This window comes from Colobus angolensis, unplaced genomic scaffold (genome assembly GCF_000951035.1).
Source record: "Colobus angolensis palliatus isolate OR3802 unplaced genomic scaffold, Cang.pa_1.0 Scaffold312, whole genome shotgun sequence".
Taxonomy (NCBI): Eukaryota; Metazoa; Chordata; class Mammalia; order Primates; family Cercopithecidae; genus Colobus; species Colobus angolensis.
The window spans coordinates 1,862,119-1,876,594 of NW_012116400.1; the positions used below are offsets into that span (position 1 = coordinate 1,862,119).

The following is a 14,476-nucleotide window of genomic DNA, read 5'->3' on the forward strand; positions in this document are numbered from 1 at the left end:
CCAGTCAGTAATTCTGTCTCCACTCTTTTCTCCAGCTCCCCATCCAATAGCATTACCCAGGATAGTGACGTTAGTCTCCACACCTGCTGCAAAAACCCCAGTCCGTTCACTTGTTCCATTCTAACCTAATGCTGCCAGAGCGCTAAAAAAAAAAAACTAATAAAAATAAAAAAGTAAAAAAAACTTCTTAATATTCTAATATATTATTTCACTTACCTAATCAAAGTCATTTCAAGGTGAAAAGTTTTCTTTACTTTCTACTCAGAAGCACAAAAAGCAGGCTAAGGTCATCTCTAAAAAAAAAATACGGGATAACACTCTTTGGTATCACTGAAGTATGATATGATCAATATTTATGAATCTATCATATTTTCCATATTGTATGGATTTATACTTATCACTGGTCTCAGGACATTCATATTACTGTAGAATTCATTTCTAATTTCAAAGTCTGCCATACAGCCATAACCTCTTGATTAGCACTGAGCTGGCTTCCTACTTGAAGCACATGCTGAATGAAGGAGACAAGGTGAATGACAAGGCTTTATTTGCTGAGAAACCTCTGCCTACATAAAACTGGCATGAGGAAGTCATTATTAAACTGATACTGCAAACCGTGCTGCAAATCTTTCCACCAGCAGTCATTTTGAAACAGGACTTTTCCCTTAACCTTATCCACTAAGCTAAAAACCTAAATTTTGAATGGACATTGTCATTAAAATATGTGTTTACTAATTATTTTCTCGTAGGGTAGAAAAATATGCTAAAAGAAAGCTATCATTTTATCCATCCCAATAAATGCCTGTTATTTTTCTTGAGACTAAACAAAACCAACAAAAGACTTCATAATAGCTAATATTTGTGTGGCAATTTACATCCCACAAATCCCTTTTACATATATTTATTGCACTAAATCTTTGAGACAATTATCTACTGAATTTTACAGCTAAAGAAATAGAAAGTTGGAAAGGTTAGGCAATATTGCCTAAGAATTTCTTCATAAATATACACTATATTCCAATACATTTTTAAATCTCTACAAGTAAACTGGATAAGAGTGCAGAAACGAGATGTGGACATATCTCACACACTAAGTGAGTATTACACGGTCAAAGATCAAATGACTGCTTTATGCCAAACTTAGACTATCAATGACTCACTCAAGGAAAATGTTAGCATGGGTGTCAACATTTCTCTAATGGGAGGGAGACTTTGAAGTAGAAAATGAAAAAAAAAAAAAAAAACATTACTTTCCACTTATTTTTAACTTCAGAAGCCAAAATAATTTTACAATTTATTGAATAAATTTATAGTCAGATGCGCTGAAGTTAACACAGCCACTTTGAAAAAACTTGGCTCTGTATCTTCTTAGCTACAATTAATTACCAAGGCTTATAAAGGAAAATGTTCCAGGGAAGCTTATGAACTATAATATCACTGCAATATGTTTCAAAAATATTAAGTTGCACTTTTATGCATTTGGACCAATGATGGAACTTTAAAGAGAAATTCTGTAGTGTTAACGAGCATCTCTGTTTGTGTGAGGAAACTATAAGGACCCATTTACCTGCTTGGTTCCATTAACATTGTAGTATGGCACATGGAATTGACTCTTCTAAATTAGTTACAGAACTCCAGGAACAATTTGACCCTACACTAAACACAATTAGGCATTTAAATCATAGTAACTTTTCTCATACTAAGAGACAAAGTTTATCTTAATTCTCCAACAGCAACTAATATCAAAGTAAGAAGTACAGCCCTTTAGATTCAATCACTCATATGTAGTTTCTTAGGCACTATTACACTGAAAAAATAAATTCTAACAGATCTTAATAATTGAACTAATTATTCGATGTTCATTGCTTCACACTGAATCCCAGTAAAGTTACTTGGTCAGAATCAACATGTAGTAGGAAACACTATAATTATAATGTAATTATGTTATAATATATATACAATTTTATTAGTATATTCCTTTTGTCCATTTGGATTTCTAGGTATTCTTCTCATGCTGATAAGACACAACTCATGAAAACAGATATAAAATACTTCTGGTTTTATGCCTTGATGTTCGTGATTGACCCTTGTGAATTCCAAGCTATATGATACACTGCCTTAATAAAATGTTTTAAATTCAACATCATTTGTAATCAGTAACCTTTTCCAGGGGAGGACAGATAATTGATAATGCTTCTCATTTTTCTAAATGTCTAACCAGTATATTTCCCCTACTACAGTGGAACTATTTTTTTAACCAATGTTAGAGGGAAAAAATAAAACCAACGTTGATTTATTTTTTTATGTGTCTTCCTCTTCCAATAAAAATGTGATTTTTTTAAAGTGGGAAATGTATCTCTTTTTTTATTTTCAATTTACTTCCCCAATAGTTAACAGAGCATTTAGCAGATAGTAGGCCTACAAAAATATTTGACAAATGAATGAATAAAAGAAACCACGCTTGCTTAAAAGTAGGCGTATATCTTAGATGAAAGAAGATCAAATGTGCAGGTTACATTTACTGAGCAGTTACTATGTGGTAGATGTGATATGTGTCTTGCTTACATTATTCTGATTTAATTCTCCCATCAAACTGATGGCATAGATAGTACTATCCACATTTTGCAGGATATAATATTGAGGCTTAGAGTTAAGTGTCTGGCCTAATGTCACACAGCTAATATGTGATAGAGCTGTGATTTCTACTTAAATTGACTCCAAAGTCTATGCTCTGTCTATTCTACCCCACAGCCAAATATGCAATATTAACTGAGACACAGACTCTACATCTTGCCCAAGCAAATCTACATTTTGGGAAATAACTATAATAGCATTTATTCTTGTTATGATTATATGGATTTTTCCCACAGCCTTTTCATGCATGATAGAATATAATGAATATATTATTTCTTCCCATGGCAACTTTATTCTGTCTTCACTCATTTATGCCACTATATTAAACACATCCCAGGCTATATATGCCCCTATCGTAGGTGCATTTCCAGTTCCATGGTCCTCCACTTCCCTGCTCAGCAGTCAGTTACTTGCAACAACCTTCCACTGCAGACACTGTCAGAAAATGGAATGCCACACAACAGCTAGAACCAGGATAAGAAACTCAGAGGTAACTAACATATTAAATTCATCTTATTATTTGTTCCTGCCTTGCTCCCCATCTCCCGCTCCCTTGCTCCAGACAATTGCTAACTTCTGGGCTACCAAATAGTGTCCTTAATTTAATTACTATCTACCTGCACTACAATTTACCGGATGGTGACATGGGAGTAATTGATTTATCACCACCCAGTATGCCAATGGGATCTTAACTTATTGTTTACCTGTTTGCAACTCTGGCTACTGAAACTTCTTATTCTTGTAACACTTAATACATCGACTCTTTTTTTTCTCTCTTGAGATGGAGTCTCGCTCTGCTGCCCAGGCTGGAGTGCAGTAGTTTGATCTTGGCTCACTGTAATCTCCATCTCCCAGGTTCAACTCAGCCTCCCAAGTAGCTGGGATTACAGGCATGTGCCACCATGCCCAACTAATTCTGTATTTTTAGTAGAGATGGGGTTTCGCCATGTTAGCCCGGCTGGTCTCAAACTCCTGACTTCAGGTGATCTTCCCACCTCGTCCTCCCAAAGAGCTGGGATTACAGACATGAGCCATCGCACCTGGCCCTAACACATTGACTCTTAACATATTTTTGCTAGACTATTCACTGAATAGTATACTTGCAGCAATAATATCTTATTTAGAAAGGAGACTTCTTAGCCAACATCCTGCCCTCCCTGTCAAAAATTAAAACAAACAACAATAAAACTCTGTCCCCAGATCTAAGGAGAGATTAATAGACAATCACGTCATATAAATCAACTAAACTGAATTAACTTGCCATCACCGCTGCTTACACAATATGGCCCCATATTTTTAATGTAATATGTGCAAAGTGTCATGTGTGCAGGAGGCCATCCTCTACTTGTGCATGTGTGTGTGCGTGTTCCATAGAGACAGAAAATAAATAATTGCATAAATAGTTAGGACTGTGTGTATGGTGTTACGTTACTTATGTACCATTATTGATAGAATCTCCTATAATGATTTTTTAAAACACCATTGATCTTCTTGATTTTTATCTTGATCTTTATCTAGAGGAAACTACGTATATATTTCACATTTGAAAATGCATACATTTCAAATAATTTTCCCTAGCATTTTCTGGAGAGAAAAACAAGTCATTAACTCAATTTAGTTTAGCAGACTGTGTTCATTTTATCTCCTAAGTCACTAATTGCTACAGAGGGAACAGGTAACTTATATATAAAAGACTATGTTGAAACTTGACTAGGCTTATGTAAATATCCAACAACTACAGACACTGGCTCAAATAGGTCATTGTCTGTACTTCAGTGAGAAGCAGATTGTTACGGTTGCCAAGAGTAACTCTCGGCCACAAGCCTGTGGACAGGCTAAAGATGAACAGCTGGGTAATGCAGGTCCACAGGGTACTTCAAAATATATAGTGACCATTTATTGTCGAAACTTAAACAGAGAGGGCTATGTTCTTCCCACCATGGTCAGCCTCATTGCTTAATTTATATTTATAGCTGGTCTCTCTACCATCTGTGCACACGACCTGTGCTGCATCTCTGAGGAATTGGAGTGGCATTCTTTGAAGACCTGATTAAATAGCCAGGAAAAAGCAATCCATCATGTGTAAGAGGGAAATGTAAGACAGTCACAACGGTGTCCTGTCACACTTTCAGATTTTTATCTTCATTTTCTTTTACTTTCTTTTGAATCCAATGCCAAATACAATAAACAACGACCAAGACTGTAGAAGCCACTGACAACACTCTACCATCTAGATGGAAAATAAACGAACTATCGAGATTTTCCTGGGCTCTAGTGAGGAGTTAAATGCCATTTCTGCTGAAAGGAGCCTTGACACTTTATGGTCACATAGACCTAAACAAATCAGACCCAAGTGGAATGCAAGATACCATGAATTAAAGGCCTCCTGTAGAGTTCCTGTTATAAGTGAAAGTGAACATCTATAACAGGTTGATTAAATAAGCTGAAATATTGGAAATTAGTAGGAAATAGCTTTCTATTTTTCTGCTGTAATCATCTTCAAACACACACTGCTCTGTCCTTTCAACCCTGATTGTAACTTGGGTCCATCCTCTGGTCCTGGGGTGAGGTAAGTATTTAAAAAGCCTTATTGGTCGGGCGTGGTGGCTCATGCCTGTAATCCCAGCACTTTGGGAGGCAGAGGCAGGTGGATCACCTGAGGTCAGGAGTTCAAGACCAGCCTGGCTAACCTGCTGAAATGCTGTCTCTATTAACAACAACAACAAAAAAAAATTAGCTGGGCTTGGAGGTGGGAACCTGTAATTCCAGCTACTCGGGAGGCTGAGACAGGAGAATCACTTGAACCTGGGAGGCCAAGTTTGCAGTGAGCTGGGATTGTGCCATTGCACTCCAGCCTGGGCCACAGAGTGAGACTCTGTCTCAAAAAATAAATAAATAAATAAATAAATAAATAATTTTTTAAAAAAGCTTTATCTTCAGGTATTCAAAAACAAAATAAACAGAACCCCCCACCCCAAAACACACAAACACCTCAGTGAGATCTAAATCAAAACATTCAACTAATAGTTTAAAATTTCTTTCAATCTCTCCAAGCAGGCATAGATTGTAAACAGGGAAGGGGGCAGTAGGACTGCCTATCATCTGTGTTTCAGTCTCTCAGTTCGCTTCTCCCTTCTATGTAGGGCTTCCTCAGGGTCAGAGAGGGGAGGATGAATTTGGAATAAAGAGACAAAGCCTGTTTTTCTCAGCTTGCCCTTTCAAAAGTCCACACTTATGCAAGGTTTCTGCATGCTTTTTTTTGTGGAGCAGTTCTGTGAGTTCTTCAGAAAATTCCCACCTTAGAAATGCAGTCACTGGACCCCTGCTGGAGTTGGCAAAGCACTCTCTGGCTGACCTGCACCACCCTCCTAGCTCAGCTCCATCCAGGCAGCATCACTCTAGTGTCTTGGTTGGGACAGCCTCAGCAGACAGGACCTCTTGGGCAAAGTCCTTTCAAGAAACCTGCAGCCTTGCCTTCTTTAAGTAGAACTGACACCCTTGTTCTTCTCAAGGGTGGAAATAGAGCTCCTTCCCAATGTTGTCCTCTCCTTTCTCTTCCCTGCATTGTGGACAGCTCCAGGTGGTTTCCAGCCAGTGTGGAGGCTAAAGTAACTCCATCTTGGAAGCTAATCCACCACGTTTGTTGGCTTCTGATTAACCCCTCTTCTGGGAAGCCTATAAGATTTCCTGTTTATCTATTGTTCCTTGTGTAATAGCAGGTACTTACCATAAATCCTGCCAATTGGTCAGAAAACTTTGGTGTAACTGTACTTCCATCATCAGTGTTTTCTGGATTTGTCAGCCTCTTTCTTTGGTCTCTCAGCTTCCTCAGACATTGGGGGCAGGTTTGTAAGAGACCATGAAACAGCAGAATAAAGTTGACCATTTCCCATTTTTGCAATTAGTCCCCAGCAACACATACACACACACTCTGTCTAAAAGGTTTTCTTGGAGTCTGTATCACTTGGCTTGTACAGGAGAGAAAATACCATGACAACCTCTCATCCCATGAATTCTAGCACTTCGAAGAATGCTCCCTTCCCTGTGAGTAGTTTCAGGGATGCTCACTGGGCTTCTTTGGTCAGTGCCAAGTGCTAGGAGGATACATCTTACACCTCCTTTAGAAATATGAAATCACGTATCTCGCACTGTCCTCAGCTCTGTGGCTTTAGCTGAAAAATCAAACTTATCTACAATTCTCTTGTTCTGTGACTTGTGTAGCAGCCAGGATCAGCTTAAAGGCGTCCATACTTTTGTTACTAACGATATGGTACAGTTTTTAAAGTGTGACTCACATTAGAGACCCTGATTTTAAAGGTTCCTTTTCTCCTACTTATCCATTACTAGTTCAGCAGAAAATAATATACTTAGTCACACAAATGAAGCTACACTGACACGTAAGCACATCAGATGAAGGGAAAAGAAGTCCATCAGAGAAACTCATATCTCGAGCAAGAGTTAATTGCCCCCTTTTAATTCCTACATAGTTCCTTTGTCTTCTTTACTCATTTGGCATTGTTGCTCTATAGTTCTTTTATTTTTATTTCAATCAAGGAAGAAGGAGAAAGTCATCCTTGTGAGCATTGCTATGAATCTTCAGATAACTGGCTGGGGTGCATAAAATATAAAGACTTAATAGGCATATTTTAAATGATAAAAGCCAAAGAAAGACTATGTCTTATATGGTTTTCCTCCTTTCTATTAAACTTACTTCAGGAAAAGATTAACACAAAAGTGAGCCATGTCAAAAGGAAGAAAATTGGTCCAAAAGAGTTGAAATATATGTAACATGACAGATAATTTTTTATGGGAGATATTAATATTTGGAAGTATTTGGATGTGCATAAACAACTATCTTGTCCCTGTTTTAACCTTCTTTACTGTTAATCATTTCAGAGCAGCAGGATGGTTCTTTTGTTTTTATTTTTGTCTCTTCTCCCAAGAAATTGTGTTGTTTTAGAGCTATTACATAATGGGTCTAATATCAATTTATTCTAGTTATTGTTTTGTTTTCTTTTTGGAGACAGAGTCTTGCTCTGTTGCTCAGGTTGTAGTGCAGTAGTGTGATCACAGCTCACTACAGCTTCAACACCCTGGGCTCAAACGATTGTCCTGCTTCAGCCTCCCAAGTAGCTGGGCTACAGGTGGCTGCCACCATGCCCCGCTAGTTTTTATTTATTTATTATTTTTTAATTTTCAGTACAGACAAAGTCTTGCCATGTTGTCCAGATTGGTCTCAAATTCCAGGTCTCAGGCCATCCTCACCCCTTGGCATCCCAAAGAGCTGGAATTATAGGCATGAGCCACTGTGCCCGGAATTATTCTAGAATTCTATAATTCAGCACTATATTAAACTTCCAAAGGAGTAGAAAACAAAATGATACTTTTTACAATTAAAATTAAAAAGAGTAATTTTTCAAGATCTACTTGATATGGTCTGAATCTGTGTCCCCACCGAAATCTCATGTCAAATTGTAATCCCCAGTGTTGGAGGTGGGGCCTGATGAGGGGGTGATTAGATCACACAGGCAGATTTCCCTGCTGGTACTGTTCTCCTGATAGTGACTGAGTTCTCATGAGATCTGGTTGCTTAAAAGTATGTAGCGCTTCCCCCCCCCCGCCACACACACACCTTTCTCCTGCACCAATCACATAAGATGTGCTTGCTTCCCCTTCGCCTTCTGTCTTGATCTCAAGTTTCCTGAGGCCTCCCCAGAAGCCCAGCAGATGGCCAGCATCATGCTTCCTATACAGCCTGCAGAACCATGAGCCAATTAAACCTCTTCTCTTTATAAATTACCCAGTATCAGATATTTCTCTACAGCAGTACGAGAACAGACTAATACACTAATTAAAAGAAGATAAGAGAAAGAGGGCCTTACTTTCAAGTGGTTATATCTATTTTTCTGCCAACTTCCATTGATTCAAGATTACATAATAATCATTGATTCAACATTACATATAAGAAAATATGTATAGCCCTTATGTATATGTATTTATAAATATGTGTGTATGTATATATTCACATATATAACTAAAATATACACATAACATATATGCAAGGTATATATTGTATCTTTTATATTTAAATGGAATGCTGGGAAGAAAGACCATAAAAGAGGGAGAAGGTAATGATTTAGTGGTTATTGCCTTGAAAACCAGAGGCCCTATTATTCATGATGACTATATCTCATTGGAGATTTTATATATATATGTGTATATATATATATTTATGTGTATTTACATACATAAATATATACACATATACATATGCACATGATTTTCTAGAAGGAATATGTCATCAATACACAAGTATACACCTTAATTAATTAAATAATTTCATATTGCCATATTACCTCTGAGGGGTAGGGAAAACAGTATGGATTTTATAAACAGAGTATGCATAATTTTCATTCCAGGTACCAAAGCAAAGTTCCCATCATCTTACCAGGCTTAGGAACAATGAGCTCTGCACTGGTCTGGGCATTTCCAGCCTCATTTTCAACCACACATTGATAAAAGCCTTCGTCTGACTTCACCACCCCAAGTATCCGTAAGTTGCTTCCTCCCTAGGGAAAAGAAAAAGCAAGTGAAATACTTTGGAAAGCAAAAAACTCAAGGTGACAAAATGAACTTAGATGAGACCAAAGTTTAATAATCCACCACAGAAGAAACAAGAGGAGAGGCCCTGAGGTGTCTCCGCTTTGCAGACATGCCCTATGCCACCTGGGAAATGTCACACATTCCCAATTTTTTTTTCTGAATTCACAGGCATCAGTTTAACCAAGAACTACGTTAAAAAATATGCTGACAAAAATACGCATCATCCTCAATACCTAAATGAGCAGTCAACAGACAAGTCTTTTGTTAGGTATAGAAGAAACAAAGATTAGCATGAAAAGAAATCTCACTCTTTTACTTGTTATTGAAGGAAGTTCAGGTTTAGTAGCTGCTGAGGAAAAAAAAGAAGGCTATAAATACTGATATCTGTGAATTCTAAAAGACAACAAATCAAAGTTGGATATTTTCTGGAAGTGTTTGCCCTGAAAAATGTCTAAAAATTCTTTAAAAATTGTAATGGCTTTGACATATACCCTTTTGGGTTTGGAGAGGGGAATATAGTGGATATTTTATACCCATGTGGTTCTTGTTGTATGGCCGAAATGTTTCATCTTTATAGATTAAATACAGCGACATTAACTCCTTTTATGTAGAAATTGAGCCATCATAGTTTTCAAGGATGGATGATAAAATGATCCAGAGATAGCATTTAATTATACTAACTCAGTTTATCTTCAATATAAGTGTAAGAATTAGTTAAGTAAGTGAAACATGTTAAATTAGCTCCCCTGAAGTCATTAAGAGATAAATATTACCTCATGGGGAATTCTTAATTGTTTTTAGTGTCTTGTAGTCAATTCCTAGCTGATGTAAAATTCTTTGATAAAGCTGGCTAACTTCTAATTAAGAATGTTCATATAACTTATTATTGGTGCTCAGTGTTATGTGTGTGACAGACAATGGCTCTCAAATTTCTGGAGCTATTGAGGAAATATTTTTAAGCACAATTTAATGCAAATAGAGCAATACCTTACATTTTCTTTCACCTATAAAAGAAGAATTTAAATAGGTTGACTGTAATGAGTCATGCTGGGAGAAAGATTATATTCAAAATGTAGAAAAAAATAACTGTTGCCTTTTACAATGTGTTCTTAAGGGCACTGAAAAATGTCCTTTAAGTGTAAGTAGCGTATCTCTTAGGTATATACAACACTTTTTAAGGTGCCCATTGGCAGATCATTTTTAATTCAGTGGTAGTGGAAATAGGATCGCCTTTAAAGGAAATAATGGATCACTCTGGTATTTAAAAGTTAAAATTTTATCTTTCTTACTCTATTTCTAACCAATTAAACAAATGCACCTAAAAGTGAAAAATAATAAGTGGTGATAAAAGTGATAAAATGTCCTTTATGGATTTATTCCTTAAGAACCTTTATAGTAGGCCAACACGCATGCACACAGATATTATGAAAGTTTCTGAAAGTCGACTGATTGTGGAAGAGACACTTTGCAACAAAGACCATTGCAATATGATGGAGAAAGCTTGTGTCTGGACTCATAGGATGACTATGCTCTAATCTCATTCTGCCCGGGAGATCTGGCTTAGATTACAGCTCTTTGAAAGTGTCATGTCTGCATCGCAAACTCTTTGAAAGTGTCATGCCTGCATCTCAAACGTGAGTAGACCTAAAACCCTCTTCTTTAGCTGCAAGTTCTTTTATTTTTTATATTTAATTAACTAATTAATTAATTAATTTTTTTGAGATGGAGTCTCACTCTGTCACCCAGGCTGGACTGCAGTGGCGCGATCTCGGCTCACTGCAAGCTCTGCCTCTCGGGTTCACGCCATTCTCCTGCCTCAGCCTCCCGAGTAGGTGGGACTACAGGCGCCTGCCACCACGCCTGGCTAATTTTTTTTGTATTTTTAGTAGAGACTGGGTTTCACCGTGTTAGCCAGGATGGTCTCAATCTCCTGACCTTGTGATCCGCCCAACTCCACCTCCTAAAGTGCTGGGAAGCTGCAATTTCTTTGCTATTTGAAAAGAACTTTTTGTCATTCTCATATATTCATATACCTAGTCAGAACCTCCAGTGCTAACCTATACCTATAAGTGAGTTTTCATAGAGAGTTTGAAAATGAGACAAGCATTCAGCCAGTAACAGCAAAATCTACAATAATGGAAGTTATTAAGCACTCCCTGTGTACCAGGGCAACAACTCAGTGAATACAGTACCACTATCCATATTATCTCCCACAATAGGGATAGAACATGAACTAAACCTTATAGGAAACTATAAAAGTTATTCCTCTTAGCTTCAATTCATTCAAGTATTCAAAATTACAAAGCAATGTGTACTGTGGTTCTTCACGGCCTCTCTATCACTGCAGCCACCAATGCCACCAGCACCCACTGTCCTTATCACCACAAAACCACTGCCCTTCTCAACTGTTCATGAAGGATAAGCTGGTCCTACGGAGCAGGGTAGGAAGACAAAAGCTGTCTGTCTTACCAAGTGAAGACTTCCATAATCATAAGTAACATGTCTTATAAAACTGTATTAAAACGGGTAAAAGTCAAAGAAGTAAGGGATTCTTGGCTTAAATCTAGAACTAGATTCTAAACTCTCTTTGATAAACCAGCAGTGAAACTGTGAAACTACTCAGAAATTCTTAGGCTCTCTGTATTTCATTTATTTTTGTTTGTTTGTATGTTTTAAAGTCTTGTCTGTAAAACCAGGGGGCTGAACTCTTTGATCACTCTTTTTCAGTTCAAAAATTCTTATGTCTAGAAAATAATTTGCTTTATTTGAATAATTTTCTTACATCACAAAATATCTCCAACAGGAACCATTTTTTTTTTCAGGAAATAAAAACAAGTGGAAAAAAATAGAAAACAATGAATGGGATTACAAAACAAATATGAAACAAAATAATTACCACTATCTGAAAATAATCACTAGGAATGACCACATCTCCATTCTTCATCCAATTCACAGTGGGCACAGGCTTTCCAGAGACTGTACATTCAAACTCAATATCCATGCTTTCATAGGCATAGAGGTTGGAAGGATGATTTAAAAACCATGGCGGAACTGCAAAGACAGAAACAAAAAGTGAGTGGGTGAGGATGTGAACTTGCATGCTGCTGAGGTCTTTACTGTGTTTAAAACACTGCTCTGGGATAGAAAATATTTGTAATTCAAATAATTCCCTAAGCCCTTAGCTTATTATACAGGAACTATTATAAAACAAGTCTTTTGTTCCCCCAAATGCCACAAGGAAAGAAAAAAGGAAACACTATTCGAGGAAAAAAAAAAAAAAAACATACATAATAAACATTCTGAACACCCATGTGTTATGTATCCAATTGATTTACATGCTGAAAAGTACATAAGTCTTTGGAAACTATTCTGATGAAGTAAAGAAAGGGAAGCTGGTTGAACTGATACAACCTAGAGTATAAGATGAGAAAGCTCAGTTGTCCTGTAATTCTAGTTTCATTAGGATTGAGTTAATGTGACGGACTTATATTCTGTTGAAACTGCCTATAGCAATAGGGAACTACACAAAGCCTATATCACCTTTACTGTGGCCACATTCTTATTGTCTTAGCAATTACCTACTGTAGTATATTAACTATACTGTATTATTCTTTTCTCAGCATGGTATGTGATATACTAATTTAATTCCATTTCTTAATTATCATAACACTAGTTACTCTGTGATGGAAATTTGCAATTGAATGAAAATTACAAATATAACACATCTTTACTAATGAGTCACTCAGTCTTAGTCCCTCAAAACCTTGCCTAGGAGAAAGAAATTTTGAAAAGTAACGTTTATTCTCTTCCATGGGGAAACTTAGAGTGACCTCAGATTTAAATATTCATATTGACTGAGAAGCCAGATTAAATTCACAGTGAAGTAGCACCCATGATCTTGTTTCACACAGAAAGTGGATATGTATTTTTAGTAGCCATTATCAAAGGTAGACTCATATACAAACGTGTATGAGTTCTAATCTCATGTCATTTTTGTCATGCTCAATGAGTGATAAGTGCTAATTTTTTGCCTAAGTAGCTGTTGCATTTTGCTCTTTCTAACAGCCATCAGCAAACTTTCTCCTGACACCAAAGTTGACGTTCAATCTTTGATGGTCATTGCCTCCCAGAAAAATAAAAGAGCTGGTAAAAACTCCCAGGATTTAAGTCCTGATTTTTCCTACTAAATGATCTCTCTCTCCTTCTTATTTCCCTGATTAGTAACTAAATAATATTTGGACCTCTAGCACTAAACAACTTGGCTAAAATTATTTATTAATTATTGATGACATTTTTAGTATAAGGCTTTTTTGATTCCTTAGCCAAATTCACTGACAATAAACCAAAAGATATCAGAAATAATACTTGAATGCCTTTGAGAAGATACGTTAGTTGAATATATGGAACAGTTCATTCTGCTGTCTGTTTTTCCAAAGACTTTGGTCAAGGGTTCATTTACTACCCAATGCCCAACATTTACTGAGAGCTGACAATGCACAATTTATTAGCCTAAGCCCTTTACATTGATTATTCTCACTCCCACTACCTGAAGCAGGTTCTACTAGTTCCATTTTACAAATGGAGAAATTGAAGTACAAGGTGTTTAAATAACTTTCCCAAAATTATACATCTTGTAAATTGTGAAGGCAGACAGTCTGATTCCCTGCTTATGTACTAAACTGATTAGCTATAATTGTCTCTTTTGCCACTTGAAAATTCTGTTAGAAAGATAATGCAATAATATTTCTAAAGTATCAGAGATAATTGTGATAAGCAATTAGAGTCATTAAATAGAAACACGTTTCTAACCCTCCTGCCCCTTTAAGTTCTTCTTTCCTGGTGCCATAAAATCTACCTGAATCTATCCATCCTTAGTGTTTCTGAAATCATTATGTCTACATTAGAGTTTTTCAAAATTTGGGTCACATCCATTAGAACTTGAAATTAATTGACTGGGTTGAGACTAAAATTTAAATATATACATTTATGTATATGTATACACAGAGAGAGAGAGAGTAGGATAGAAAGGATTAGGAATATAGAGGGAGAATAGAAAGGGAGAGAAGAGAACACCAAATTTATATTGAAGAAAAAAAAGAGAAATTTCAAGAGCCCAAATAATGGAGCCAGATTGGGCTGGGTTTAAATCTCAAGTCCTTCTCCAACTACAAGTGCCTGTTACTATCCTCATCTATAACTTGAAGAATTCAGAATAATGACAGTTAATGTTTGTAAATAA

The 14,476-nt window shown here is 36.6% G+C and overlaps 1 protein-coding gene across 1 annotated transcript in view; it reads right to left on the reverse strand.

Annotated features, from left to right (window-relative positions):
- The window catches only part of DCC (DCC netrin 1 receptor), a 1,279,089-nt gene that overhangs the window by 506,504 nt on the left and 758,109 nt on the right, over positions 1-14,476 (reverse strand). The window contains exons 6-7 of the mRNA XM_011950993.1: positions 12,134-12,288; positions 9,083-9,203 (exon numbers count right to left, since the gene is read on the reverse strand). Of these exons, the coding sequence (XP_011806383.1) occupies positions 9,083-9,203; positions 12,134-12,288 (276 nt within the window). The remainder of the gene's footprint in view (positions 1-9,082; positions 9,204-12,133; positions 12,289-14,476) is intronic.